Source organism: Anguilla anguilla, chromosome 11, assembly GCF_013347855.1.
Source record: "Anguilla anguilla isolate fAngAng1 chromosome 11, fAngAng1.pri, whole genome shotgun sequence".
Lineage (NCBI taxonomy): Eukaryota > Metazoa > Chordata > Actinopteri > Anguilliformes > Anguillidae > Anguilla > Anguilla anguilla.
Genome location: NC_049211.1, coordinates 3,494,471 through 3,521,864, shown reverse-complemented (window position 1 = coordinate 3,521,864; position 27,394 = coordinate 3,494,471). Strand labels below are relative to the sequence as shown.

The window sequence follows — 27,394 nt, the reverse complement described above, 5'->3', positions numbered from 1 at the left end:
CCTTCGCTCCATAACTGTGATTTCCCTTCGCTCCCTAACTGTGATTTCCCTTTAACTTCACATTGCTGACAAAGCGGAGTTCTGTTTGTAACATGTTTGCAGCCCGAAAAGGAAACTTTGTCCAATTTAATTGATTAAAAACACAAAAAAACTATGCAGTTCTTGGATTATGTCTCTAGAAATAGCTCGGTCTTCTATTGCTATTTTGATGACTCATTTGTTCCTCTGCCCCCTCCCCCCACGCTTGCAGGAAAGCCACCGGTCCAAAGAAGGCGAGGTCAGACCAGTGAGAGAGGGGCTCCCTCTGTCCTTCTCCCCTAATGAGGACTATGACTGAACCCATCTTCCCTAATCATCATCCACCCCAACAACACACCACAGCCTCAGCTGAATTCCATCAGCCATCTTAAATGGTCAAACGGCAGCAAAAGTAACAACAACAACAAGAGAAAAAAAAGATTAACCTAAAATTTGAGACAAACAGGCCCTGACTGGGCACTGTGGTGCCATGGACGCCTTCTCAATCTGTTATTTTTTATTTTTATTTTATTAATACTGCTTCTTCATGGGCAAACAAATGAAAGCACATTTTTATTTTCTTTTTTATTTTCTTTTTTTTTTTTTGCTTTATTCTCAATATTTTTCTGTCAAACCTAAACTGCAGCATTCAGACAAATGAATTGCATTTAGTAGCTTGTCGTATATTCCCCTTATCTTTTTTTTTTCCTGGCTTGTGTTAACACAAGAACAGTTGAGTAGAAATGATTACAACTTTGCTGATAGTCAGATAGCCCTGTTTTTGATAAGTCTTGAGTAAAGCGATTGAGGTTTGGTTAGAAGGATAAGCTGAAATGCGTTCAAATGGGTGGATTCATCAAAAATGGAAAACACATGGCACTTCACATTAAGGGGATGCTTTCCAGAGGAAAAGACTAGCTTCATTAGAGAGAGAGAGGAAAAAAAAAAAAAGAAATTCGAAATAGGCACCAAACTGGACTGTCTCCTTGTTCTGTTGCATCACTGTGCGCTTGTACCTTGGTGAAAGAGAAGAGCAGATCATGGATGATCTCATGTGAAGCGGACGAAGAAAGGACTTAGGTTTGCGTAGATTCAGAGACTAGAGTAGAACTGAGACTTTTGCCGCACGTTAAGCAAATCTTGTTTAAAAAAAGGAAAAAAAAAAAAAAAAAAAACCACGAAAAAACTTCCCAAAAAATTAGCAAGCGGTGATGCAGAGAAGTTCTGCGTGTGGTTTATTTTTGTATTTTTTAAAGCTTTTTTCCTTGTGTGTATGTGTGTACTTGAGTGCATTTTTTTAAACCTCACTTTTGTCATTTACTCTTTGTTCCCTGTTTAACCCCCTATAGTTTTCATGTGTTTGTGGGAAGAGGTTATGGTGGCGTTGAGAGAGCCACAGTACTTTTTTTCTTTTCTTTTTTTTTTCTTTTTTTTTTTTTTTTTAAATCTTGGATCGATTAATTGTTTGTACTTGTTGTATCAGAGGAAATTAAAAAGAAATGACTTTTTGTATTTGTTTCGAAGAGAATGGCAAACGATGTGGGACTGAGTACCCAGGGAGAGGAGGGCTTTTTTGCTTTGTTTACTTAACCTTTCGACGCTTGTATTCTTTAGTGTACGCCAAAACTGGACATTAAAGCAATCTTTCGCAGAAAACACACACACATCCTCCTCTCCTTTCGTTCTCCCTCCAAACAGCCCCCTTTACCAATCCGTAGTTTCAGTACAGTACATTTTTAGAAGCTATGGAGTCAGATTTTTTCCTAACTTGTTTTAGAAAGTTGCAAGAAATAAAAAAAAAAATAAAATAAAATAGGAATGTTCTTCCCTGACAGTTGAGAGAAATGTCTACGGAAAATGTTAAGATAACGATTTGCATTAGTTTGGGGCTCAACATTTTGCAGATGACGTGACGAAGAGGTGGAAGTTTGTGTGTAATGTGACGAAGAAATGTTACCTGAAGAATGAGTTGTACGTCTTTTTGAATTGGGGGGGAAGTCACGTTTTTGTTGTTTTTGGCAGTAGGGATTGGGTGGGTTACAAGAATTATTGGCATTGCCAGAGTTTGGGCTCAACTGTAAATTGGTTCCTTCATATAGCAAGAAAAAAAAAATCTTGGCTTTTTTATAATTATCTGTAACAAGTTTTTACATGTTGGTCATCTCTTGCTTTTTGTCTTGACATATAAAAGAAACAGAAATATCTGTCTCCCTGCTCAGTTATCTTTCTTTTCTTTCTTTTTTTTTTTTTAAAGAATTTGACCCATTTCTTCACCATTTTAGAAGGTTGAGGAAATAGAGGAAGCAGTTTAATATTCATGGAATTGGATCATTTAAACCATTAAATTCTAAATGGTCTAAAGCAGCTACAGTATTAGATTGAAATGCAGCGAATGCTGGGTGTTGGGTCTGATCGCAGGAACGCATACATGATTTCCAAACCGATTCTCCATTTCCTTGTGGAAAGTGTAAATAATCATCTCGTATATTTGTCTATTGTCAAAGATTGAGGTATTCAGGAATTTAAATCCCTTTCGATTCTGTGGAAACGCAATTTTTAAACTGGTTTTATCTTCAGGTTATAAACTGTCACTCTTGGGAAGGGGAGAAAATTTAAAAATATGAACAACCCTGTGGCGAGAGAAGCCCGTAATTTGAAAGAGTCGGCACTTCTAAGCTCCCGGTCGTCGTGTGCAATTATACGTCACACGCGAGATTTGGGAACGCGGGTTTTGACATGATGTGTATTTCGATAGTTGGCGCCCAAACGTTGCTCTTCGACTGCGAGTTGTATAAAAGGCATTAATATAAGTTCATGTTATTCTTGTGCTGTGCTTATACCTGTGTCCTGTCCCTCTTCCATCAGTAGTCAATGTTTTTTGCAGGTCGTCGGTCTTCAAGTGTCAACTTGGTTTATACTTGTACTCAAGATAAGTTGGCAGTGATGTTGTCAGGTGTACTGAGCATTTTTGTAGTGTGAAAATTAGTATGTTAAAAAAAAATGTGTTATCTGGTTTTAGGAATTACATTCAAAATATCGTTTACGAATACTATGAAATAATAAAAACGGCCATCTTTGAATGGGTTTGCTGTGCTTTTTTTTTTCTTTACTTGTTGGAAACCTGCTTATGTATGTGTAGCTAATGGAACAGGGAAGTGGCTGACGTCACTGCCAACTTAACTTTAATATGAGTATAGAGGAATACGGTATTTCATCGTTGCTTGCTTAACTTTTTCCTTCCCTGTGCAAACCAGTGGTGTCAGCCTTCACGCTTCCAATTTGCCCTATCTTCTGTCGCATTGCACATTTAATCTTGAACTACTCTACTACTGTGATTTACCTGTATTTTAGAAAATAGTATTTTAAGTTGTCTCACACACACACACACCAAAAGGCAAAGTGTGTCACTTGGTTTCACTATCAATACAATACATTTTCAGATGCAGTTTTTTTTGGGTACAGTCCAGATTATCTAGAGAATGGGCTGAATTAACTGATTTTTCTGATCCAATTGGCTTCATCAATTGACACAGGAGAAATTAAATAATCCATAAATTACAGAATATTCAGAAGTTGTTTTTTTAGGTTGAATAATCCAGTTTGATTCCTGAGCATAAATGCATTCTATGTAGGGTACATAAGGGATGGTTCCCAAGCTATGCAGGTGTATGTAATTCAGAGGTTTTGAGGGAACTGACAGTTATTGTGTGAAGTGGACCTGTCGTATCTAACAAATAGGAAAGGCTTACAAGCAAGTCTGGTTAGATACATTTCATGATTTCTTCATTCAGGACTTCACAGATGATCTTCTGTGGTGGCCAATCAAATGGGGAAAAAAGGAAATTCAAATCGCACTGAAGTGCTTCTGCAAGCAATTACAGCTCCTTTTTCAAGCTAATTTGAACTTTTTTCAAAAATGAAATTCCTATAATTGTTTTTCTTCTGAGCATCCACTATGTGCTTGCAGAGAAAGGGTGGGGTGGTGGGAATGTTACCAAACAGTCTCTGATGCAGTATCCACCCGTGGTGCATGGCAGACATTTTATTCCCGAATGTTCACCACTCATCAGCCAAGGTGGATAGGAAGGCGTTTGAAGCCAAATAAGCAAGGATTCTTGGGTGGCCTGATTTATAGTCGCCGTAGTTTCTCCATCACTGTACTGTGGCACATCTTCCGCACTAGTTAGTCCTGAAAAAAAGGGTTCAACACCACCATGAGCTGTTCATCTGCCATCAGACAGGATGGCTTCTTGTGCGGAGAAATGAGATGATTTGAGTGACAGCATACGCACATCAATTTGAGAATTCCAGCAACCGCTGAAAGATGCATATACAGAGTGGGTTTTCTATAAGTAATCTATACCCGCACTTCAGTTTATTTTTCTTTATTCTGTATTTTGATTTGGGCAGCTTTTACGAGTGATAACGGTCCGTAGAGAATTTCAACGAGCTGATTATCGGCTTCCGTCTGGCGCCTTTTTCTTACAAGCAGGAACAAAGCCTGTGACGTCAACGCGTCTGCGCAGTGTCCGTTCTGGTTTAAGTTAGCTGCGTCGCTAGGATACAAGCTAATGGGGGTGTGATATGCAGTAAGCGTAGTCTACCTGGTGAAAGTATACAGGAGTGTGCGAACGCTGCTTCTCACTGCTTTCTGTCCAACAATGGGACTTGGAGAACTGCATCATCCTGGGTGCCTATCGAATGAAATGTGTAATCAGTTGAGCTCATGATCGGTCCAGACAGGATTAGGTTGCAGGCTGACCAGCTAATGACTGTTGTCGCTAATTTGCTGAACTGTGACTTCTAGCCGTTCGTTCGCTTGGCTATGTAACGTCAGTCGCTGATGGATCAATACAGCATTTTGGGTAGGATCGGGGAAGGGGCCCATGGCATCGTTTTTAAAGCCAAACATATCGAGGTAATGATATCGCTAGCATTAGCTAAATACAACATAATGCTAATAAGTAATATCTGACGTTAGTCGCTGCTGTAGTTATTGTTGGCTGTGGAGCGGAGCAGTTTGCCTTATCCTAGGTATTAAAGGGTGGCTTAGCTCGCTACAGCGGATGAACGGTGTCAGTAGTTGGTGTCGGCCAATGTTTTAAAGGTCCTTTTTTCACTTTAGCAAGTGTCGAGTGCACTTTTTTTTTAGTTATCTTGGACCCAGGTTACATTAACATCACTGCGATTAAAACAAATCGGACTATTAATTTTGATTCCAGTTGTGGGGTTACAGTTACGCAAGTTCGCTGCATCCAATTCGGTTGCGTAAACGGACGTCGTCTGTGTACTGAGTGGTTCTCAGACTCGGTCCTGGGGGACCCCTGTGTATGCTGGTTTTCATTCCAACCTCAACAGCAATCCCAGAATTTTAACAAGCTGTTAATTTTTCTTAATTAGGTGCTTTTCATGTTTTAGAGCTGGGGTTCCAGAAAGGGCCAGTGCAGGTGCACACTCCTGATTCTACTAATCAATCACTAGAGTCATTGCTAAGCACCTTGATTAGTAGAATCAGGATCAGGTGTGTGCTCCCACACTGGCTGTTTCTGGATAAGACTGGGGACCCCAGCTCTAAAACATGAAAAGCACCTAATTAAGAAAAATTAATCGCTTGTTAAAATTCTGGGATTGCTGTTGAGGTTGGAATGAAAACCAGCATACATAGGGGTCCCCCAGGACTGAGTTTGAGAACCACTGTAGTAACTGATCTACCACAGGCTATGAATTGCTAAAAACATGATGAATCCGTTTGGAATAAACTCTAAAACGACAGTAATTTCAGTTTATAACCTCTGGGATATCAGAATCAAGCCTTTCTGCTTGATTTTCACTCATCGTCTGAGGAAAGGTTGACACCTGACATTCCTCCCGTCAGTGTATACAGGATTATACATCCATAAAATATTTAATAATTGAATACCTTTAGAACTGTATAAAAAAAGACCTGAAGATTTTTTTAAATAAATCTAAGATGGTTAATCTCAATATCTGATATGATAAAAAGCTAACTGAAAGAATAAAACGGTTTGATTTGCTCAATTACAGATTATGTGTGTTTTGTGTAGACAGGAGAGACTGTGGCCCTGAAGAAAGTGGCCCTCAGAAAGCTGGAGGATGGCATCCCGAACCAGGCCTTGAGAGAGATTAAGGCCCTACAAGAGATAGAAGACAACCAGTATGTGAGTATTGGATCCAGTACCCGTTAAAAATATTTATTTTGTGGCTTTTCAGCATATCTGTATACAAAAAAAAGTCCAAGACTCAGAAAGTCCTGCCATATGTTTCTTCCACCCATGAACTCAGCCCAGCTGATTTCACTCATTAGCTCTGACCTCCGGGCTGAAGAATTGTGCTAATTAGCAAATCCAGGTGATTGGAACAAAAAATAATTGAAAAAAAAATACTGAGGAGGACTTTTACTTTCTGAACCTGGATTTTCTACCTCTGTTTTTAAAGTATGTGCTATACCAGCAAAACACAAAATGCTGTACTGTTTTTTTTAAATTGTTGCATGTACTGTTCTTGTTTTGATTTCTCTAAGCGAGCTTTGTTCCACTCCACATTTCTTTCAGGTGGTGAAACTGAAGAATGTCTTCCCCCACGGTACCGGCTTCGTGCTGGTGTTCGAGTACATGCTGTCTGACCTGTCCGAGGTCATCCGCAACTCCCAGCGTCCCCTCACCGAGTCCCAGGTCAAAGGTTACATGATGATGCTGCTGAAGGGGGTGGCCTTCTGCCACGAGAACTCCATCATGCACCGGGTGAGACCGGCGCGTACGTGTGCTTATTATGTGTTTGTGGCCATGCGCTTGTGCAGGGGGGTCCTCAAATCTTATCGGGTGAGACCGGCACTTATGATGCGCTTGTGCAGGGAGGTCCTCAAATCTTATCGGGTGAGACCGGCCCCTATGCGTGTTTGTAGCCATGCGCTTGTGCAGGGGATCCTCAAATCTTATCGGGTGAGACCAGCCCCTATGCGTGTTTGTAGCCATGCGCTTGTGCAGGGGATCCTCAAATCTTACCGGGTGAGACCGTCACTTATGCCTGTTTGTAGCCATGCGCTTGTGCAAGGGGGGTCTTCAAATCTTATCGGGTGAGACCAGCCCCTATGCGTGTTTGTAGCCATGCGCTTGTGCAGGGGATCCTCAAATCTTACCGGGTGAGACCGTCACTTATGCCTGTTTGTAGCCATGCGCTTGTGCAAGGGGGGTCTTCAAATCTTACCGGGTGAGACAGGCACTTATGCCTGTTTGTAGCCATGGGTCCTCAAATCGTACGCACACACACACACACACACAAGGCTTAAGGGCCTCACACTTCAGCTCTTTTAAAATGGTTTTCCAAACGTACTCAACATGTCCCGTGAATTTCGGCTACCCTCGCTGTGGGTAACACGAGCGCTCTGTCCGTCTCCTTAGGACCTGAAACCAGCCAACCTTCTCATCAGCTCCACCGGTCACTTGAAGATCGCGGACTTCGGCCTGGCCAGGCTGTTCTCCAACGAGGGCCAGCGGCTCTACAGTCACCAGGTGGCCACCAGGTGTGTTCAGGTGGAACGTGTTCTGGGCAGAATGGAGCACTGCTCTGGGGTCTGGGCTGCTAAATAATCATCTCTGTAGATCCTTCTGATAATTTCTGTCCCGCTCAGGACTATTCAAAATAACGAGACAAATGATTAAAAGTATATACATTTAATTATTATTATGAAGGATTATCAGGGCTGTTGCATTGTACAGATGTTTTGCCATAAATCTAGCGCATCTCGTATAGAACAGCCAGTGACAATGCTTTTGCGAGCTTTGCATGCAGCCTTTAAACAGACGTTATTTTGAAATCGCTGGTTTATGGTATCACAGGAGTGATAAAAAACAGATCGCCTTCAAATTTTTATTTATCTGTCCCTTGGGTGTCAAAAAAAGTAAGCAGGACCATCTTAATTAGTAGATTTTTTTTTTTTTTTTTACTTTTTCCACAGGTGGTATCGAGCACCAGAACTCCTGTATGGGGCCAGAAAGTACGATGAAGGTGTTGATCTCTGGTGTGTAGCCTGCTTTGTAAACGGTTATGTTTAAATGCTCAGTGTTTTATTAAATTCAACTGACAAGACACTACATTGCATTCCTGTTAATTGCCTACCAACCACTGCATGTGCCACAGTGCTGGTGATAAGGGGGATGGGATCGCCTAGTTTCTTAGTACATCTAAATGTCCAGCAGATGGCGATAGTACGCCACTTACCACATTGGTCATGAAAAGAACAATGCATATGGAAATATACACATTATATTTTGCCCACAGCTTACTGTGCATGTAAGTGTTTCTATAGCACCAGTCTTTGCGTTTCACCCTGTCTGCTTTGTTGTGATCGCAGGGCAGTGGGGTGTATTTTTGGGGAACTTTTGAATAATTCCCCGCTCTTCCCCGGGGAGAACGACATTGAGCAGCTGTGCTGTGTCCTGAGGGTCCTGGGGACGCCCAACCAGCACGTGTGGCCGGTGAGCTCAGATCACTCACAGATAATACACACAAGACCCGGTGAGCTCAGATCACTCACAGATAATACACACAAGACCCGGTGAGCTCAGATCACTCACAGATAATACACACGAGTCCCGGTGAACTCAGATCACTCACAGATAATACACACGAGTCCCGGTGAGCTCAGATCACGCACAGGTAATACACACATGACCCAGTGAGCTCAGATCACTCACAGATAATACACACGAGACTTTGTGAGCTCAGATCACTCACAGATAATACACACGAGTCCCGGTGTGTTCAGATCACTCACAGGTAATACACACTAGCCTGTTGAGCTCACTCACAGATAATACGCACGAGACTTTGTGAGCTCAGATCACTCACAGATAATACGCCCGAGACCCAGTGTGCTCAGATCAGTCACAGATAATACACACATGACCCAGTTTGTGAAGATCACTCACAGATAATACACACATGACCCAGTTTGTGCAGATCACTCACAGATAATACACATGAGAACCGGTGAGCTCAGATCACTCACAGATAATATGCAGGAGAACCGGTGAGTTCAAATCTCTCACAGATAACACACACAAGACCCAGTGAGCTCCGATCACTCACAGATAATACACACAAGAACCGGTGAGCTCAGATCACTCACAGATAATATGCATGAGACCTGCAGACTCGTTAAAGAGTGAATCTGTTGTTCAGAGAACAAACGCCAGAACTAACTTTAGAATCTATCTGTCGATCTATCTGTTTATCTAGTTTGCTCTGTCGGTCCATTACGGTTTCTCCCTTCCGTATTTCTCTCTTCATCCCCCTTTCTCCCGTGTCCAGGAGATCACAGAGCTGCCGGATTACAATAAGATCACCTTTAAGGAGAACCCCCCCATCCCGCTGGAGGAGATTGTTCCGGACACCTCCGCGCAGGCCGTGGACCTGCTGAAGAAGTTCCTGGTGTACCCCTCCAAACAGCGGATCAGAGCAAGTCAGGTGAGGGCTCTGTGGAGATGCTCTGTGAAAGGGAAGCTCTATGAAGGAGGTGCTCTGGGCCCTGTGAGAGACTTTGTCATTTATGCGCTTATCAAGAAATGTATCTAAAATATCCGATGGCGTAAATGTTTTGGGCTAAAACCATAAGAATCGGAAAGGGATGCGGCCCTCGTTTCCCACCTCTGCTGTAGAGAAATCCTAAAATCCTCTTCCCCCCTCTTTCCCCCTCTTTTCCAGGCTCTGCTGCACCCGTACTTCTTCACGGACCCCCTGCCGGCCCATCACTCTGAGCTCCCCATCCCTCAGCGCGGGGGAAAACGCTCCCACCAGCGGCTGCAGCCCCCCTACGAATTCTCAGTGGACCGGCCCCTGCACGAGAGCTTGGTGGATCCCGGACTGATCCAAGGGCACGCGTGGGGGTGTTTCTGACAGGCGTCCGTGTTCATCCACAGCAAATATGCGTTTTAGTTGTTCTTGGGTGATATGGAAACACACAGTAGTCATTTTACGTAATTCTATCTTACTGTTTTGAAGCCTGAATATTCTAAATCACTGCACTACGTTTTTTTTTCAGGATTTAAACATTCCGTGAAAGACAAAACCCTCAGTTCCTAAAAATGTGTAATTATGTTTCTCCTGGTCGTATGTAATACCAGATCTTCCGTTTGTGTTATTGATGATTTTTCTCTTAAATGGCTTGACGCTCTAATTTGTGCAGTTGATCTAGATTTTTTCTTGGATATATATTTGAGTTAGTCTTGTAAAAACCAAACACAAACAAACAAAAAAAAAAAAAGACCAATAAGGAATGTTGCTTTCCAGGAAATGATTTGGGCATGCCTGGCTGTTTGTCAGAATCCAGCGGTGATGGCTGATTCTTGCGCGGTTATATCAACGATCGCCTCCACTCCGATCCCTGGATTGCTGTGGTCTTTGCATCCCTGAGCAGATAACCGTTTTTTTTTTTTTTTTTCCTTTAGAGACGCGCGACGCGCTGATAAGCTCGCCGTGGTCTGCCCAGCGAGAGTCGCGGAGCTGGGTAGGCCGACCGCGCGGCTGGCTCTGCTCGTTTCGACCGCGGTCGCGAGGCTGCTCTGTGAGGAGGGCGACAGTGACTCCCTCAGGGCGTGTCTCTGTCTGTTAAGGGCGTGGGCGCAGAAACAGTCGTGCCCAGTAAAAATTAAAAAAGAAAACTTAAAGTCTGTCGAATTTAAATTCTTTGTGTATTTGTGTTGTTTGATTCCCAGTGCTGCATGTGAAGTGTTTAGTTTATTGTGAAAGCTGAGAATTCGCGTGCGCTCTGAATCTTGCTGTGTTCTTTCCTCACTCTCGAACCTCTCTTGGCGGTTGTGGTTTTGAGGTCATTGATCAAGCTTTTTATTTAAAGGTTGTGAAACCTTTCCTCAGCAGAAATCTCTTCAGTTGTTTCACTCATGCACGTGCACACACGCACGTACATATTCACTCTCTCACACACACACACCTACACACACACAGACACACACATGCATGCACACACACACGTACATATTCACTCTCACACACACACACATGCATGCACACACTCACGCATGCACTTAAGCGAACACACATGCACACACACACACACACACACACACACAGACACACACATGCATGCACACACTCACGCATGCACTTAAGCGGACACACATGCACACACATACACACACACACACTGTCATTGCTGATTGCTGAGAGGTTTGGTGTAGTATGTCTGGTGTTCACTTTGTTCCTGTGAATAAAACTATCTGCTGTAAAAATGGCTGCATGTGAATGAAGCTGAGAGATGAGTTTGACAGACAGGCAACGCGCTCTTACAGAGGAGAGATGGCGGGGTGGGGGGTGTTGAGGGGGGGGGGGGGACGGAGACAGTGACAGAGGGCGTACGGCTGGGCAGAGCTCACAGTTGTGTTTGGGCATCCCAGAATGCCTCAGCAGGCTGTGTGTCGCAGAGATAAGGCTCTTTCACAGAAGCCTGTTTCTGCTGAACGTGAGGCCCTGAGCTTAGAGTGACCTCCAGCCCCAAACCCACACTGCCTGTCTTTCTGCCGTGGGTTTAATTCTCCTGTTTCTCTAAAATGCTCTTCAAATTTACAGTATTTCAATTTACAGTTTCACAGTTCTTTCAAAACGGTGTCGAAAGTAATGTAGAACAATGGTAATAACTAATTTCCTATAAATTAACAGGGTTTTACAGCTAGCTAAGTGGCAGTTTTTATGAGGATTTGTACAGTTTTTTCTGTTCGTTAAATGGGTTTTCACTGAAAGCAGCTGTTTCGGGAGTCATGACACAAGCTGGGTCATCTGTTCTTCCTGTCTCCAGTTCTATTAAAATTGGCCTGGTGAATCACACGCTCTCGCTCCCTTTCTGACAGTCAGGCCTGAGTGTGCATTTTTGGAGTTGTTTATGACGGTGTCACTTCATGCCACAGCGCCCCCCCTCCACCCCTAGCCCCCCCCCCCCCCCCCCCCCCCCCCCGTGTGTGTGTTGTACCGTGGGCATTCCATCACCCAGCCGATTTCACTTCGCTTTTTCGGCTATGTTTACAGACGTGGCGTGAAGAGAAGGTGGTGCTGGAGTGGAGCTCGTTTGCATTTCTTTGTCGGGGTAGTGTGCGTGGGACGCGGAGGAGAGGGCAGCTGTGTTGTGAGGGAGTGTGTGTGTGTGAGGGTGTGTGTGTGTGTGTGTGTGTGAGGGTGTGCGTGTGTATGTGAGGGTGTCTGTGTGTGTGTGTGCGCCTGCCTGTGCGTGTGTGTGAGGGTGTGTGTGTGTGTGTGAGGGTGTCTGTGTGTGTGTGTGCGCCTGCCTGTGCGTGTGTGTGTGTGTTCGCCTGCCTGTGTGTGTGTGTGTGTGTGTGTGTGTGTGTGTGTGTGTGCGTGTGTGCGTGTGTGCGTGTGTGTGTGTGTGTGTGTGTGTGTGAGGGTTCATGTGCACTGTGGGGAGTTTCTGTGCTCGTGTTTGTGTTCAGTGAGTGTCAGCCCGTCTGTCTCTCTCCTTTCGTTTTGATAACCCTTATCAGACGTCCCCAGCCACGTCCCTCGCCTTCTCCCTCGTCTTACAGACCTAACTGTACACACATCATCCCTCTCTTCTCTCCTCTCTTACCTCCTCACTTTCCTGCTGTGTAAAGTGAAGCAGGGGCATTTATCGCGTAAGTCCCCCCCCCCCACCCCCCCCCCACCCCCAAATTTTGGACACAAACGCACAACTTCATTTTGCCTGCATTCCACAAAAGCTTACAGGGAAACACTCCACCGTTATCTTTCCACACGCAAAGGCAAGTCAGATTTGTTCGTCCCAGTTACTATTAATACCTCGGTTTCTTACAACTGTCTACTATGTGTTGTTGAGTTCTGGAACGTTTTGTGAAAAGCGTTGAATGCAACTACTCCGATAATATAAATGGACATGGATTTCCATTCAGGTGCGTGGTGGTTTATAATCGAGTGTACGACATTGGCACAAATTAAGCCCAACTAGCTACAATTTCGTGTTAAGTTCGCTAACAATATTGAAATACGTGAGTCGCTCTTCAGGCCCGAAAACAATTTCAACGACAGGCGGACGTGATAAATCTTACGAATGTTGATGATCTGCATTTACATAGAAGTCAACTGTTGCATTTGGAGAATGAAAAAAAAAAAAAAAAACGCGTGGCGAAATTCAAATGTCGAAATTGAATCCCTGGGTTCTGAAGAAGGTGCCCACTCAACTGCCCGCTGCGCCGTCGTGTATCAGTTACCAGTTCGGAGGTTCCTGTCCCCCTTTTTTAGTTCCTTATTTCCCTGAAAACCGTAAACATACAAATGAGGAGGAAATGAAAGGTTGGGGGGGGGGGGAACTTTGCCTAGCAAATGACTTCCACAGTGCGGGTTCTGTCTGTCCCTCCCGTGGCTGTGCCAAGGCTGTATCTGCTGGCATCATTGCTGCGCTTGTGGCATTTGCATTGGTTTTCCCCGCCGCGGAGTGCAGCCGCAGTGAAGTGCTCCTCTTTGCATCTTTATTGGCTGTAAAATGCCAGGAGCGACGTTCTGAGGCAGCCTATGTGTGAATAGAGCCGAGAAACGAGTGGGAAAGAGTTTGTCTCTGGTTTTCCTTTTTGGAGAATTGATTATTTGCCTATAAAACACGTAAAAGAACTGAGAGGAATATATTCTAGGCCAAAAAAGCATTATTATTATTAGTAATAATAATAATAATAGCTGACGTCTCAGCTCGTAATGAGCATGGTAAATTGACTGCATTTATATGGTAAATGGACTGTATTTATATAGCGCTTTTATCCAAAGCTTTTACAATTGATGCCTCTCATTCACCCATTCACACACACACTCACACACCAACGGTGAAAGGTTGCCATGCAAGGTACCAATCAGCTCGTTGGGAGCAATTAGGGGTTAGGTGTCTTGCTCAGGGACACTTCGACACACCCGGGGGGGGGGGGGGGGGATCGAACCGGCAACCCTCCTGAGCTATGTCGCCCCATGTGGGCAGTGCTCAACAGGATACACCACAAGACCCCCCCCCCCCCCCCCCCCCCCCCTTGCGTTTGGTGGTTTTTAAGTGAAATGTTTCATTGGACATTTAGAGGATTAAGAAGACAGACAACAGTGTGTGATATCGTAGTACCCAACGTTCACAGTAAAATGTCCTGTGTTAATTTATCTCTTAACAGAGTACATACTATGAGTCCAGTAGGGGTCATGCATACTCTGGAAGAGTTTGTTTAACACCGATCATTTACTGTGTAACCCTCTGAGTGGTTGATGGATGAGATGATTTGAACCAATATACAACAAGCTCACGATGGATTCATACGTAAATGCATTGGCATCATTATCAAATTAGGAAGCTGAGGTTTGTGAAACTTTAGCCTTGCTAAGTTCCATGCAATATAGGTGACTTGGTTGTTCTCACAATTTAAAACTTGAAGGAACTGTGTTCAAATGCCAATAACACACACTTCAGTTAAATTATGTAATTGGCTCACCAACTCATTTTAATTGTTTGATAATCTTTGAGGGGGAAGATACGATAAAAGTGGTGTCCAAAATGTAACCCCCCCCCCCAAAAAAAATAAACCATGAATGACATGTCACAGAAGAGGAGGTTCAAAGGGGCGTGTCCTTCATACAAAAAAAAAAAATGAAATTGACCCCCCGCCCCTCCAAACTCCCTGCCAGTCTTCTGTTCCTCCTAACCTCACTCTCCAGTCGCCCCCGTACCACAGCTCGGTCTCTGCTGAAGGGCACCCAGCTCATCGTCTTCCTCTCTCGCACCGTCCAACACCGCGCACAGCCCGGGCCTCCGCCTCACCTTTACCTGACCCTGGGACCAGCGTACTGCTGCCGGACCCCAGAGAGACACCTGCCGTAGAGCCCGGAGACAGGTACGTGCCTCTCACCACCAGCACTTTGGCTCTGTCTCAGAGTCTGTCTTTGCATTGATTATCCTGGAGAGGCTGATTAAAGGACTGAAGCACAAGAGCCTTGTTTTGCAGGATTATTTTATTATACAGTCACAGGTCCAACACAAACAAAGAAAAAAATACATGATCCAAACCGTTTCTGTTGGTAGTTTAGTTGTTCAGCCGTTATATGTAATGTTCAGAGTAACATCTATCTGATGGGAACTGCAACGATCGCCTGTCCCAAAGAAAGTGATATTTGAAAATTGACTTTGATCTTCAATGTTCTTGAATATGCATGACATGCATTTTGTCTTGGGGAAGTAAATTTATTTATTTATTTATTGTTTCTTTAATTCTTAATGTATTATATTTTTTTGTTGTTGTGGAAGCTATACAAAGATTTCACTACATTGTACATAAAAGTGTGGAGACATTGCACATCTGCTATATTCTACACTGCAGATGATAATGCTGTTTGTAATTCCTGTAGTCTGTATTTAAACACTGTGTAAAAGAAGAATTTAATTCAAATAATTTTATTTATAATAGCCTTAACCAAGTGGAGGCATTCATTATCAAAAAAAGATTAATTGTGAATCAAAAACAGTACTGTATTGGGTTAAAATATTTCAAATATGATAAAATTAATAGTCAAAAAATAGTTAAAATTCAATGTTGATGTTGCAAAATAAAGTTAAAGCTCAACCGGATTTGTTCAACATTTTTCTGTTTAACAAAGTACTGTCCTATTTCTGATATGGTCTGTTCTCCTGCCTCATATTAAGTACCAAGTTTGCATCTCTGTCTCATACTTGTAATCTGTGCGCCTGCTGACTCTGGCCTACAGGGGGCAGCACTGGCTCTATCCCCCTGGGAATGGCTGCACATTTTCCCATGTTCTCTGTTGTGTGCTGTATATCGCATGATGCAAAAAGCGACGTACTCGCTAGATCAGGGGTGTCCAAACTCATCCGATATAGGGCCAGTGTGGGTGCAGATTTTTGTTTTAGCTCAGCACTAAGACCCCTGACTCTACTTACCCTGGTCTTGACTGAAAATTAGTTGAATTGAATCGGGTGTTGTAGTGATGAGGGCTAAAACAAAAACCTGCACCCACACTGACCCTTTTTGGATAAGATTGGACACCCCTGCACTTGATGAAGAGTGTGCAATGGAAAAATCTAATTGGTTCTGTTTTTTAACCAGCTTAAACCAATTCTATCTTCCTTCATGCCATGTTAATGATTATTGACAAGCTTTCTTGATTTTAAGTATCTTGAGATACTTAGTTCTCAAAATTGACTCCAGACTAAACCCTACTGAAGTCCTGCCACACTGCAATGAAGAAAATGGCGACATGTAACAGGGGAATCATAACCACTGGTACTGCTGTCCATATTGCTGCTGTAAGAGTAACTTACTCTACAGTCATATCACTCAGAACAGGAATACTGGAACATGTTTATTATCTGCTTTTTCTTCTCTCCAGTGACATAGTCATCTAAATGATCGCAGCCTAATGCTAAAGTTATTTAAGAATTAGAATTTTAATGCAAATAATTCCTTAACATCTTTTGTCTTTGAGTAAATAGGAAAAAACAGCTTGCTGTAACATAATGACATTAGAAAGACTATTTTCCACAATGAACACTGTTATATTTCATAACAATAGTGATCATACATAGAGGGCGGCATGACGATGCTCGAGCAGCAGTGCCATTTTATTGCTTTAAACTGCGGTGTTGGCTCAAAGTACCTTCACAGAGAAGTCAGTGGAACTCGCGCTATTGAAGGCTGGGCCTTCATAGTATCGTCAGTGGAACCCGCGCTATTGAGGGTTAGGCCTTCACAGAGACGTCAGGGGAACTCACGCTATTGAAGGCTGGGCCTTCACAGAGATGTCAGGGAAACTCACGCTATTGAAGGCTGGGCCTTCACAGAGACGTCAGGGAAACTCACGCTATTGAAGGCTGGGCCTTCACAGAGACTTCAGGGGAACTCACGCTATTGAGGGCTGGGCCTTCACAGAGACTTCAGGGGAACTCACGCTATTTAAGGTTAGGTCTTCACGGAGTCTTTAGTGGAATTTGCGCTATTGAGGGCTAGGCCTTCACAGAGACGTCAGGGGAACTCACGCTATTTAAGGTTAGGTCTTCACGGAGTCTTTAGTGGAATTTGCGCTATTGAGGGCTGGGCCTTCACAGAGACTTCAGGGGAATTTGCGCTATTGAGGGCTGGGCCTTCACAGAGATGTCAGGGGAACTCACGCTATTGAAGGCTGGGCCTTCACAGAGACGTCAGGGGAACTCGCGCTATTGAAGGCTGGGCCTTCACAGAGACGTCAAGGGAACTCGCGCTATTGAAGGCTGGCCTTCACAGAGACTTCAGGGGAATTTGCGCTATTGAGGGCTGGGCCTTCACAGAGACGTCAGGGGAACTCGCGCTATTGAAGGCTGGGCCTTCACAGAGACTTCAGGGGAATTTGCGCTATTGAGGGCTGGGCCTTCACAGAGACGTCAGGGGAACTCACGCTATTGAAGGCTGGGCCTTCACAGAGACGTCAGGGGAACTCGCGCGATTGAAGGCTGCTGGGTCATGCCTCACTTTGTGGACTAATGGGCTGCGTGGGCTGCGTGGGCTGCGTGGGCTGCGTGAGCTGCGTGAGCTGCGTGGGCTGCGTGGGCTGCGTGAGCTGCAAAGCAGATCTCTTCTCTTCTTCGTTCCTCGGAAAGACATCATGCAAATTCATCTGACCCCATTCCCCCTCGCTTCCCCCTCACACACACACTTCCTTAACAGTCTGTACGGTCTGCACCATACAGGTCAGGGCTCCACTGAAATGCAATAAACATTTTGGAGCCATTTTAAAATTTATTTTGCCATGTTGAAATTTCAAAAACTTCAAAAGCTCGTCTCATCTTACTCCACAAAGAACCCCTGTGACACAACGCGGCACTAGCATCTCAACTCAAATCAACTGCACGAGCCATTGCTAGGGCCAATTTTTCATTTTTTCTGATCTGGTCATGTAGCTGGTTATTCGGGTGAAATGTGGTATATGTCTGCAGTTGCTGTGGCTGAACTCTTTGCAGGGCAATTATGGATCCTGAAGCGGCACGTGCTAGTAATTTGATTTTTTTTTTTTTTTAATTTTTTAAAGAGACCTGTATATTTCAAATGCAAAAACCAGTAATGTAATGTTCAAAGATTATTGGATCTGTCAGTGGTGCTGTTAGTGGAACATAACGTGTGTACGAGTGAATCCATACAAATGCATAAGTAAAAAAAAAATATATATATTAAATAAAATAAATGAATGCTTAAGGGTGGTTGTTTAAAGGGGACAGGTATACAGTATGTGAATCTTTTGGGCCAAATACAAACAATAAAGCAGTTTTCATTACTTCCTGTACAGCTCCTGTTCTATTTAGATTACTGAACGCCACAAAACCCCAAAATACACGGCAATGCATTTGTATTAAACTCAACAGAGCAGCATGAGTCGCCTGCAGTCAGTCACCTGAGTAAAGTAATTACTGTAAGTCAGCACTCACTGCTTACTTATATTTTACACAATCCTCACATGAGGAAATATGATACTCAAAAAATACCGTCAGGGTATTTTCAGGGACTGGCGTGCTTGAACGATCAAAGGAACCAGTCAAGCTTTTCAATGAAGATGTATTTGTATATTATTCAATTTACAAAAATAGAATATTTCTATTTTTGTGTTAGTTTTTCTTTGATGTTTCATGCTGTGAAATGTGTTTGCCTTTTATTTTTGAGAACCGTGTGAAGTTTGGAAAGTTTTGTGCTATTGAATCTGCATAGGATATGGACCAAGTATTTATAGAATTTGGACACCTGTTGAATCTGTTATTTTAAACCCATTTCAAATGCATAATAAATTATTGAGACTAAAACTGTTTAACAATATGTGATTTAGAGAAACTGGGGAGGGCTAAGATCTATTAATCAATAATAATGTATTATAAATGAATTATAGAGAAACTTTAATAGAAAGTTCAGCAGCCCAAAGTGCTTCTTTATATCTCAAAATTGGAACAACTATAAAATTAATAATAGTCACCTAAAGGCATTATTTAAAATGTGAATGAAAATGCTTAAGTTCACACAGTTCACACTATAATATATACTATTGATGTTGGGTTTTTAATATCTGTAAACAATGCGTTCTAAAGTTTAGTGTAAAATAAGAAAAATTCTTCTCCACTATCCTGTATTTAATTTATTGAACACAGCGCAAGCTAGATGGCTGATCATAGATTTCTAGGTAAGACTAGGAGATGCTTTTGCACTATAACATGTAGAATTCATACACTCAAGACATTTTAATCAAACAATGTAATTTGTTTAAATTTAACTTGCGATGACCCAGAATACAGTATTTGCCAGACCAGAAATACTTGCAAGATCTGCACTTCTATAAGGACCAGCATCTCTAAATATAAGCAATACCACACATTTAATTACCACACAAAGACACAAACAAATGTACAGTCCTGAGTCATGAGAGTGGGTGAGGGAGAAGTTCAGTGGGTAAGGTGGAGTTCAGTTCAGCAAACTAATAAGAGTGTTCAGCACACTTATAAGAGGGTTTAGCATACTTATAAGAGGATTCAGCACACATATAAGAGCGTTCTGCACAATTACAAGAGCGCTCAGCACACTTATAAGAGCATTCAGCACTATTATAAGTGTTCAGCACAATCAGTAGAGTATGTTGAAAAGCAGCTGACATAGTTTCTTGGAGGAGGTGGAGGAGAAGGATGCATATGCACAATTTTGAACCCATTTCACAGATTAAAAAAATATATATATATTATTTGATGAGTGTGTGATAATCCTGGTTTGTGGATAAATACTAGTTTGGAACCAGGAAGTTCCAGGTGACTGTGGAAGATAATAACACTCCTGTTTTGCTTTGTAACAGCATTTCATTTAGTACAGCTTATTCATACAGGCTGTAGCAGGCTCCAGTGATTGCATGTGACATGTGATGTGTGTTTGCAGCTGCATGCGTGACCAGTTTAAATTCTCCAGAATCTGACCTTGAGAATGTTCCATTCTGCCCCCAGTGACTCAGATTGAGAAATCCTCTAATACTCGACTTCTATTAATCAGATGAGGCCATGTCTCCCCCCCTCTGGTTCCTGTCACCGTATTTATGATAATAATTCTCTGCCTCTATCTGGTTCTTTCAAACCCTATCGGACTTCTGACGTTCTCCTTATCGAAAGTGAATAAACATATCTCAAGCTAGATACGCGTTGTCTCTGTAAAGTTGTTATTGCACTGTCATTGACCTGCTTCTGTTTGTATGTGTGGTGATTTGTGTGTCTGCGTGAACTGGTGTATACATTCACGGATGAATGTGCTTGTGTTCGTTAACTTTTTTTTTGTTTTAAAATTTGAAATTGTAGTTTATTTTGTATACTTGTAGGACTCTGAAAAGATACATGAAAAGAAAGCTTTTTTAAAATCTCATTTCAACCTTAAAGGCAAACATAAGGATATACATTCACAAAAAATATTTAATGTCTAGCTTTTAAAAAATGTATTTATTTATTTTGTTTTAGTTCCTTTCAACCTTACAAGAATACATACAGGATATATGTTCACACATAAATGTTTTAAGTTGAATACTTGGCATAGCTGTAATTACCACTTCATCTAATGGCCTTGGCATTTCTGTGAAAGAGCATCGGCAAAACCTGATGTGTTATGTGTTATGACTCCACATCAATCAGCCATTTCTGTTGCTTTCTGGTGTGGTCTTTTCATTTTCATTCCTATTTTTAGCGGAAATGAATTTTCTGTTGATAAGAATTCTGTGACAAGAATGGAATTCTGTGTTTCCATTCTCAGATATCTCAGTGTAGTGACTAAATATAATACAAGTACCTCAATATAAAGATAAACAAGACAAACTTAAACTTTAATCAGTCAAGTCAACAAAATGGTCAAGAGTAGTTTACCACCTTCTTTAACTGAGCATGTAAGTTGAGTTCAGTTTACATTTCAGATTCAAATATTGGATAAAAAATAATAAAAACCAACAAATAAACAAAATCAACTACTGCCAAATAAGTAGACAATGTGAATGATTGGATGAAAAAGAGCATACATATTTAATTCCACAATGGCTTCTCTGAATCCATTGCTATTTGTTTTGTTGTTGACACAGAGACTGTACCGACAGCAGAGGCCCCTCCCCTCATTGTCCTGATTGGTCTGTTGTTGACACAGGGACTGTATTGACAGTAGAGGCCCCTCCCCTTGTTGTTCTGATTGGTTTGTTGTTGACACAGGGACTGTACTGACAGCTGAGGCCCCTCCCTCATTGTCCTGATTTCGTTTGTTGTTGACACAGAGGCCCCTCCCCTCATTGTCCTGATTGGTCTGTTGTTGACACAGGGACTGTACTGACAGCAGAGGCCCCTCCCCTCATTGTCCTGATTGGTTTGTTGTTGACACAGAGGCCCCTCCCCTCATTGTCCTGATTGGTTTGTTGTTGACACAGGGACTGTACTGACAGCAGAGGCCCCTCCTCACCTCGTCCCGACGCAGTGACCCTCAGCGGCCATGGAGGATTCATCTGAGCAGTCGCGCTGGGTGTCCCCGGCCGTGATTGGACCTGAGGCCGGCTTCTCCTCGGAGGCGGGCCTGTTGCCTCCGGCCGAGGAGGAGGAGGGTCTCTACTCCGAGGCGGACTTCACCGGTCTGCCGTCCTACTTCCCCAGCCCCAGCCGCAGCCGAGCCGTCCCGAACTACAGGCACAGCCCAGGTCAGAGCCAGAACCAGAGCCAGAACCAGAACCCTGCCCCGACCAGTCAGCCAGCCGTACGCTCTCAGGAAAAAAGGCTTCTCTGGCTTCATAGGGGAACCCTGTTTGGTTCTTTATCGAATCCTGTATGGTCAGTGTGAAAAGTGTGAAAGCTTCTATTTTTGCCTGATAAAGAACCCTCAAACTAGACAGGGTTCCTCTATGAGGAGCCTTTTGGAACCCTTTTATCTGAGAGTGTACACTGTAAGAAAAAAAGGATTCTGAAAGGGTTCTTTGGCTTGTCATAGGGTTTGAATTATGGGGGAGCCAAGGGACGCTGAGCGCCACCCCAAAAGAGACCTGACCACCCCACTCATCCCATCTATCTGCGATCTCACAGACCCCCTCTCCAAAGCCTGAGTGTAATTCAAATTCGGGCTCGTCTCCAAAGGGGAACCCTTTTTAGTTCTTTATAGAACCCTGTATGGTTGGTGTAAAAAGTGTGAAAACTCCCAGATCGCCTGACAAAGAACCCTTGATATAAGAGTTCCTCCATGGACACACAGGGAAGTCTTTCTGGGACCTTTTCTTCTGAGAATATGATTACTAATAATAATGCAAATTTTTTGTCATGTTTGCGGGAAACGCCTTCCCTCTGCTATTCTGTTTCAGAATTCTGTTTGTTTTTGGTCAGTTGACTGACTCTTTAGAGGCCGCCAGTCTGAAGGCCAAAGCTGAAGCACAGCCGCAGATGTATGCAGGATGGGTGTTAACAAAATGCCCCCCCATTCACACCCGAGACCTGGTCTCTCTCTGTCTCTCTCAGTTCGCCAGGTCTACTCCTCCTCCTTCCTCAACAACATCCCGTGGCTGGACGGCACTGGAGGCCCCGCCCTCAGCTCCCCCTACACCCCGCCTCCTTCCTCCTGGCCCAGCAGCCCTTTCGGGAAGGCACCCATGCACCCCAGCACCTCCTCCTCCCTCTACCCACCGGTGGCCACCTCCTCCTTCACGTCCCCCAGGGACGGGGGCCCGTCCCCGGGCCTGGACGCCAAGGAGAGCCTCAGGCTCCAGGAGGCCCTGAAGGGCGAGAGGTTGAGCCCTCTGGAAGGGGCGGGGAGCAGCTTCCTGACCCTGAGCTCCGCGGCCGGGGGGGTCTACCCTCCCCACTCGCATTCGCTGGGGCACTACAACTCCTACATGGCCTCCCCGCAGGACTACAACGCAGCGGCCCTCTACTCCACCCCGGGGGGGTGGGCCACGCCCTCCTCCTACTCCCCAAAACTGCGTAACAAGATGAGGCTCTCGCCACCAGGTCAGGAATCTCCTCCTGGCACTTCGCTGTCCTCTGAATATTTATGTCCTTATACTCAGTGGTAGAAATACTCCAGGAGTCAGAAAGTAAAAGTCCTGCTGTGTGTTTAATCCACCCATGAACTTCAGCCAGCTGATTTCACTAATTAGTTCTGCCCCTCTGGCTGAAGAATTGTTCTAATTAGCAAATCCAGGTGGTTGGAGTAAAACACTTGGATGGACTTTTACTTTGTGAACCTGGATTTTCTACCGTTGCTTGTACTCCATGAGAGATATTGGGCCTCATTCACAAAACTTTTCGTAAATTGTTCTTACTTTTGTTCTTAAAAATGCTCCTACAAAAAAAAAAAAAATGAAATTCATGACACGTGTAGATCTTTGTTTTTGTGCATATCCCACGTATATATTACATGATGAATGCTGGCTGTTCATAAATTTTAATGTGAAATCCTGTTAATGTGATTTGCATTAGGATACGGCCATGAACAAATACAGATTAAAAAAAAAAATTATGAATGCCAAAATGTTCTTAGAAACGTTCTTACATGCAGTTTACGATCAAATTTGATCGTACGCATGTTTTTTTTGTCAATGAGGCCCAGAAAACTCTGTGTGTAGCCTAAGACTTATTTTCTAACGGTAGTTGAGTACAGCGTGAGACTATCTGATGTCTGAGTGCTGGAGCGACCGGGCTTGTGGTTTTTGTTCTGACTGTGACCCCCCCCCCCCGTGTTTGGCGACGCAGAGGCACGGGAATGCGTGAACTGTGGCGCCACGGCCACCCCTCTGTGGCGTCGGGATGGAACGGGCCACTACCTGTGCAACGCCTGCGGGCTGTACCACAAGATGAACGGCCAGAATCGACCGCTCATCCGGCCGAAGAAGAGGCTGGTACTGACCCGCGGCAAGAGGGGATGGGATAGGGGGATGGGGGGATGGGGGACGGGGGGATGGGGGGATAGGGGGATAGGGGGATAGGGGATGGGGGATTGGAGATGGGGGATGGGGGATAGGGGCACTCGAAAGGCTGAAAACTTGTCCTGTAACGTTTTTAAACTTTAACTGAAAAGTAAATAATGATAAACATCTGAACTTGTTTTAAGGATACCAGAGAAAAGCCACCTCGATAACAAAGGAAGCTCCTAAAATGAAGAGGACCCGCTATAAATAAAGTCATACTTTGGGGGGGGGGGTGGGAGCAGGGTGAAGGGGAGGGTGGTGTAGTGTGTAGTGCAGTGGTTAGGGAACTGTATTCATTAATTATGCCTAAAACAATGTAATTTCTTCTTAATGCGAGTATGATTTTTTTCCACATTTGTTTTTTGTCTTGGGCGCGGGCAGATTGTCAGCAAGAGGGCGGGCACGCAGTGCGCCAACTGCCACACCAGCACCACCACGCTGTGGAGACGGAATGCCAGCGGAGAGCCCGTGTGCAACGCGTGTGGGCTCTACTTCAAACTGCACAACGTGAGTACCGGGGGCCTACTTCAAACTGTGCAACGTGAGTACCGGGGGCCTACTTCAAACTGTGCAACGTGAGTAGGGGGGGCCTACTTCAAACTGCACAACGTGAGTACCGGGGGCCTACTTCAAACTGTGCAACGTGAGTACCGGGGGCCTACTTCAAACTGTGCAACGTGAGTACGGGGGGCCTACTCTCCCGCTCAGCTTATCTCGCGCTAGCGGAGGAAGACAGCCGCCGCTGTTTCAATCGTCAGCTCTGCTGTTGGGTTTGTCTGTGGAGCCATGCAGGCAACGGCTCACAGGTACCCAGTCCGCCTCAGGTGTGGGTGCAGGTTTTTACTTTAGCTCGGTGCAGTGATGCCCGATTCAACCAGTTAACCAGTCATGGTCTTCAGGCACGACCTTGGTTAGTAGAATCAGGTGTCTTAGTGCTGGGCTAAAACAAAAACCTGCACCCACATTGGACGTTTTCAGATAAAATTGGACAGCCCTGGTCTATCGGAATCACAGGCAATACATTGGACAATAAAGCAATATTTCTGGTCGCCCCATTAATTTTTTAAGGGCTACTTCTTACCCAGTCTATTCATAAGGAGGTCTCTCTCTATTCTTGTTGTCTTTCTGTGCGCTTTGTTGAGCCTGATCCGTCTTCATTCCGCACAAAGCGGTGCATTTGGTGTGGCAAACAAAGCCACAAAGTTTTTTTTGGAGTGTTTTTTTTCACACTTCCATGTTCTAGAACTCCGTTGCTTTCAGTTGCCAGTAGCGATTGTTACATCAGCAACGGAATGTTCACATAAGAACATTCCAGTCACACATTTTTTTGTGAACTCGCAACCTAAAGGTTTCAAATCCTCCCTCTGCTCCCCCCCCAAACCCCCCCCCCCCCCCCCTCAGGTGAACAGGCCGCTCACCATGAAGAAGGACGGCATCCAGACGCGGAACCGCAAGGTGTCCAGCAAGAACAAGAAGGGGAAGAAGAGCGGAGCGGTGGACCTGTACGTCGACCCCTCCCGGGGGCCGATGTCTGACCCGCACATGGGCCCCTACTCCCTGGGCACGGCCCCCCTGCTTTCATACGGCCACGGGCAGCATTTACTGCCCCAGTCCCCCCCCCTCTACCCCTCTGCCACGCTGCCCTACTCCTACCACCCCACCTCTGGCATGGTACCCACGCTGGTGTAGGACAGTGAAACGTTCCGTGTTAATTCAGCTCTAACAGGGTGTATATGAGTCTAGTCTGGCCTCTCAGAGTAAACACTGAATGTGTTACTGTGCAAGGCTAATGCTGGCTGATACGCGTGTACATATGCAAACGTGAACATTGGCATGAAAGCATTTTCACACGTGCACACAGACGCACACGGTAGAGGAGAGCAAGACTGAAAAAAAAAAAAAAAAAACATTTTTTAAAGCACCGACTCAAATGCTTCGCTGTAATATTCAGGTATAATGTCAATATCACAGGTAAAACCAAATAAGATGTACTGGACACTATAAATGTATTTTTTCAGTAAGTAAATAAATGCCTTTTTATGTGGTGTGTTTTCTATAGCCTGTATTTTGCAACAAAACTAAAAGGTGAAGATTGTACATATGCTATGTTAAACATTTTGTAAGCGTTTGTGAAAATTTTGACCTGTTCTCTTCTCTGGTTTTCTGACTGCTGTGCATTGACACTTGTTTAAATACATTCAAATAAATGCTTTTTTTAATACAATTTGCAAAGTGAATGAGCTTTATTAAGTAATGGGGAAAATGCCACATCCATTTGCGGGAGTTTATCCCAAAGTTGGGGTTTACCACAAACCTATAGCAAATTTAGAGTTTGCAAGCCAAAGCCTGGTGCTGCTGAAGTTAGAATATACATTAGTCTTCTCTTGCCCCTGTTTTCAACATCCCTCCCAGAAAAGCAAATTAAAGGAAATGTGCATTGATTTTAGAATCCATATTTTATCCCGTTCTCTGAGCAAAAGATTTGTGAGGTTCATTGTTTAATTCCCAAATAACTTCAACATAACTGCAGAGCACAACATTTTCCAGAGTTTCACAAATGTCAAACAATGGATCATTATTAAATTCACAATTTTTGTCATGTGACGGGTCATTATTGAATTCACAATTTTAGCATGGTGATCTGAATTAATTTGGAAGATTTATTAAAAAACGAAGAATGAGCAAGTGGGAAAATGACTAAAAATGCTATAAATAATTTATTACAAAATATCTACCGTCCACATTAATACAAATTGAATTACGAAGAAAATTTAATCTCACAGAGACAACCTTCATAAATGAAAGAAATAAAAAATAACTAATGTTCCTTTGTACCTTAATTACATTAGCAATGGCCACTGGATGAAGGAACGGGCTCTGCTTAGAGTTAGAATTACAGTTAAATTACAGGTCCTGGGAGTTTCCTGGCCCGCACCGTTCCCACGTATTTTACGGTAGATAACCACCATACTGTATTTTACAATAGCAATTTGCTGGCCTCTTCCAAGGAAGACATGCAAAGCTCAACCTGAGTATATATCAAATTTGGTTAGAGTGTTGACAGAGCAAGAGAGACTGAGAAAGGTGGGACTACCTCGGCTGACCTCGTCCTGTCACTGGTCCAATGCAGTAGCCAATAAGAATGTCATTAATGTGAAATTATTTCCTGTTTATGTGCCACGGCCTGCTCTGAGTCACAATGAACATTGTGGTGATAAGACATTGGTCTCTTCACAACATTCCGTGGTAAGATAAGCACATCGGTGTTATGCTGTCAGGGTCACACCGAGGGCATCTTGGTGAGATCTGCAGATCTGGCACTTCCTGCTCGGTGGAGGAGTGACTGAATCGTCATCCACACCGTAGATAAACAGAGGGACTATTTCAGATTCATTAA

At 43.8% G+C, this 27,394-nt stretch overlaps 3 protein-coding genes across 7 annotated transcripts in view; all 3 read left to right on the top strand.

The window, feature by feature from the left end:
- Positions 1 to 3,098, top strand: part of hcfc1b (host cell factor C1b) — a 31,428-nt gene extending 28,330 nt beyond the window's left edge. For all 4 annotated transcript variants that reach the window (XM_035381383.1, XM_035381382.1, XM_035381381.1 and 1 more), the window contains exon 28: positions 251 to 3,098. In XM_035381383.1, coding sequence (XP_035237274.1) covers positions 251 to 290 — 40 coding nt within the window. In that variant the 3' untranslated portion in view covers positions 291 to 3,098. The remainder of the gene's footprint in view (positions 1 to 250) is intronic.
- A 1,437-nt stretch (positions 3,099 to 4,535) lies between these two features.
- Positions 4,536 to 10,881, top strand: cdk20 (cyclin-dependent kinase 20). Of its 2 annotated transcripts, none has more exons than XM_035380697.1 (8): positions 4,536 to 4,936; positions 6,084 to 6,197; positions 6,591 to 6,779; positions 7,437 to 7,558; positions 7,994 to 8,056; positions 8,390 to 8,513; positions 9,349 to 9,504; positions 9,742 to 10,881. In XM_035380697.1, exons 1-8 carry the CDS (start codon positions 4,862 to 4,864, stop codon positions 9,931 to 9,933), a joined length of 1,035 nt encoding a protein of 344 aa, XP_035236588.1. In that variant the 5' UTR covers positions 4,536 to 4,861; the 3' UTR covers positions 9,934 to 10,881. The 2 variants fall into 2 exon arrangements, with proteins under 2 accessions (XP_035236588.1, XP_035236589.1); XM_035380698.1 differs by having other exon boundaries at positions 4,589 to 4,607.
- Positions 10,882 to 14,695: 3,814 nt separating this feature from the next.
- gata1b (GATA binding protein 1b) lies at positions 14,696 to 26,221 on the top strand. The gene is made up of 6 exons (XM_035382006.1): positions 14,696 to 14,915; positions 21,481 to 21,744; positions 22,550 to 23,038; positions 23,783 to 23,928; positions 24,379 to 24,504; positions 25,399 to 26,221. Exons 2-6 carry the CDS (start codon positions 21,543 to 21,545, stop codon positions 25,684 to 25,686), a joined length of 1,251 nt encoding a protein of 416 aa, XP_035237897.1. The 5' UTR covers positions 14,696 to 14,915; positions 21,481 to 21,542; the 3' UTR covers positions 25,687 to 26,221.
- The last annotated feature ends 1,173 nt before the right edge of the window (positions 26,222 to 27,394 follow it).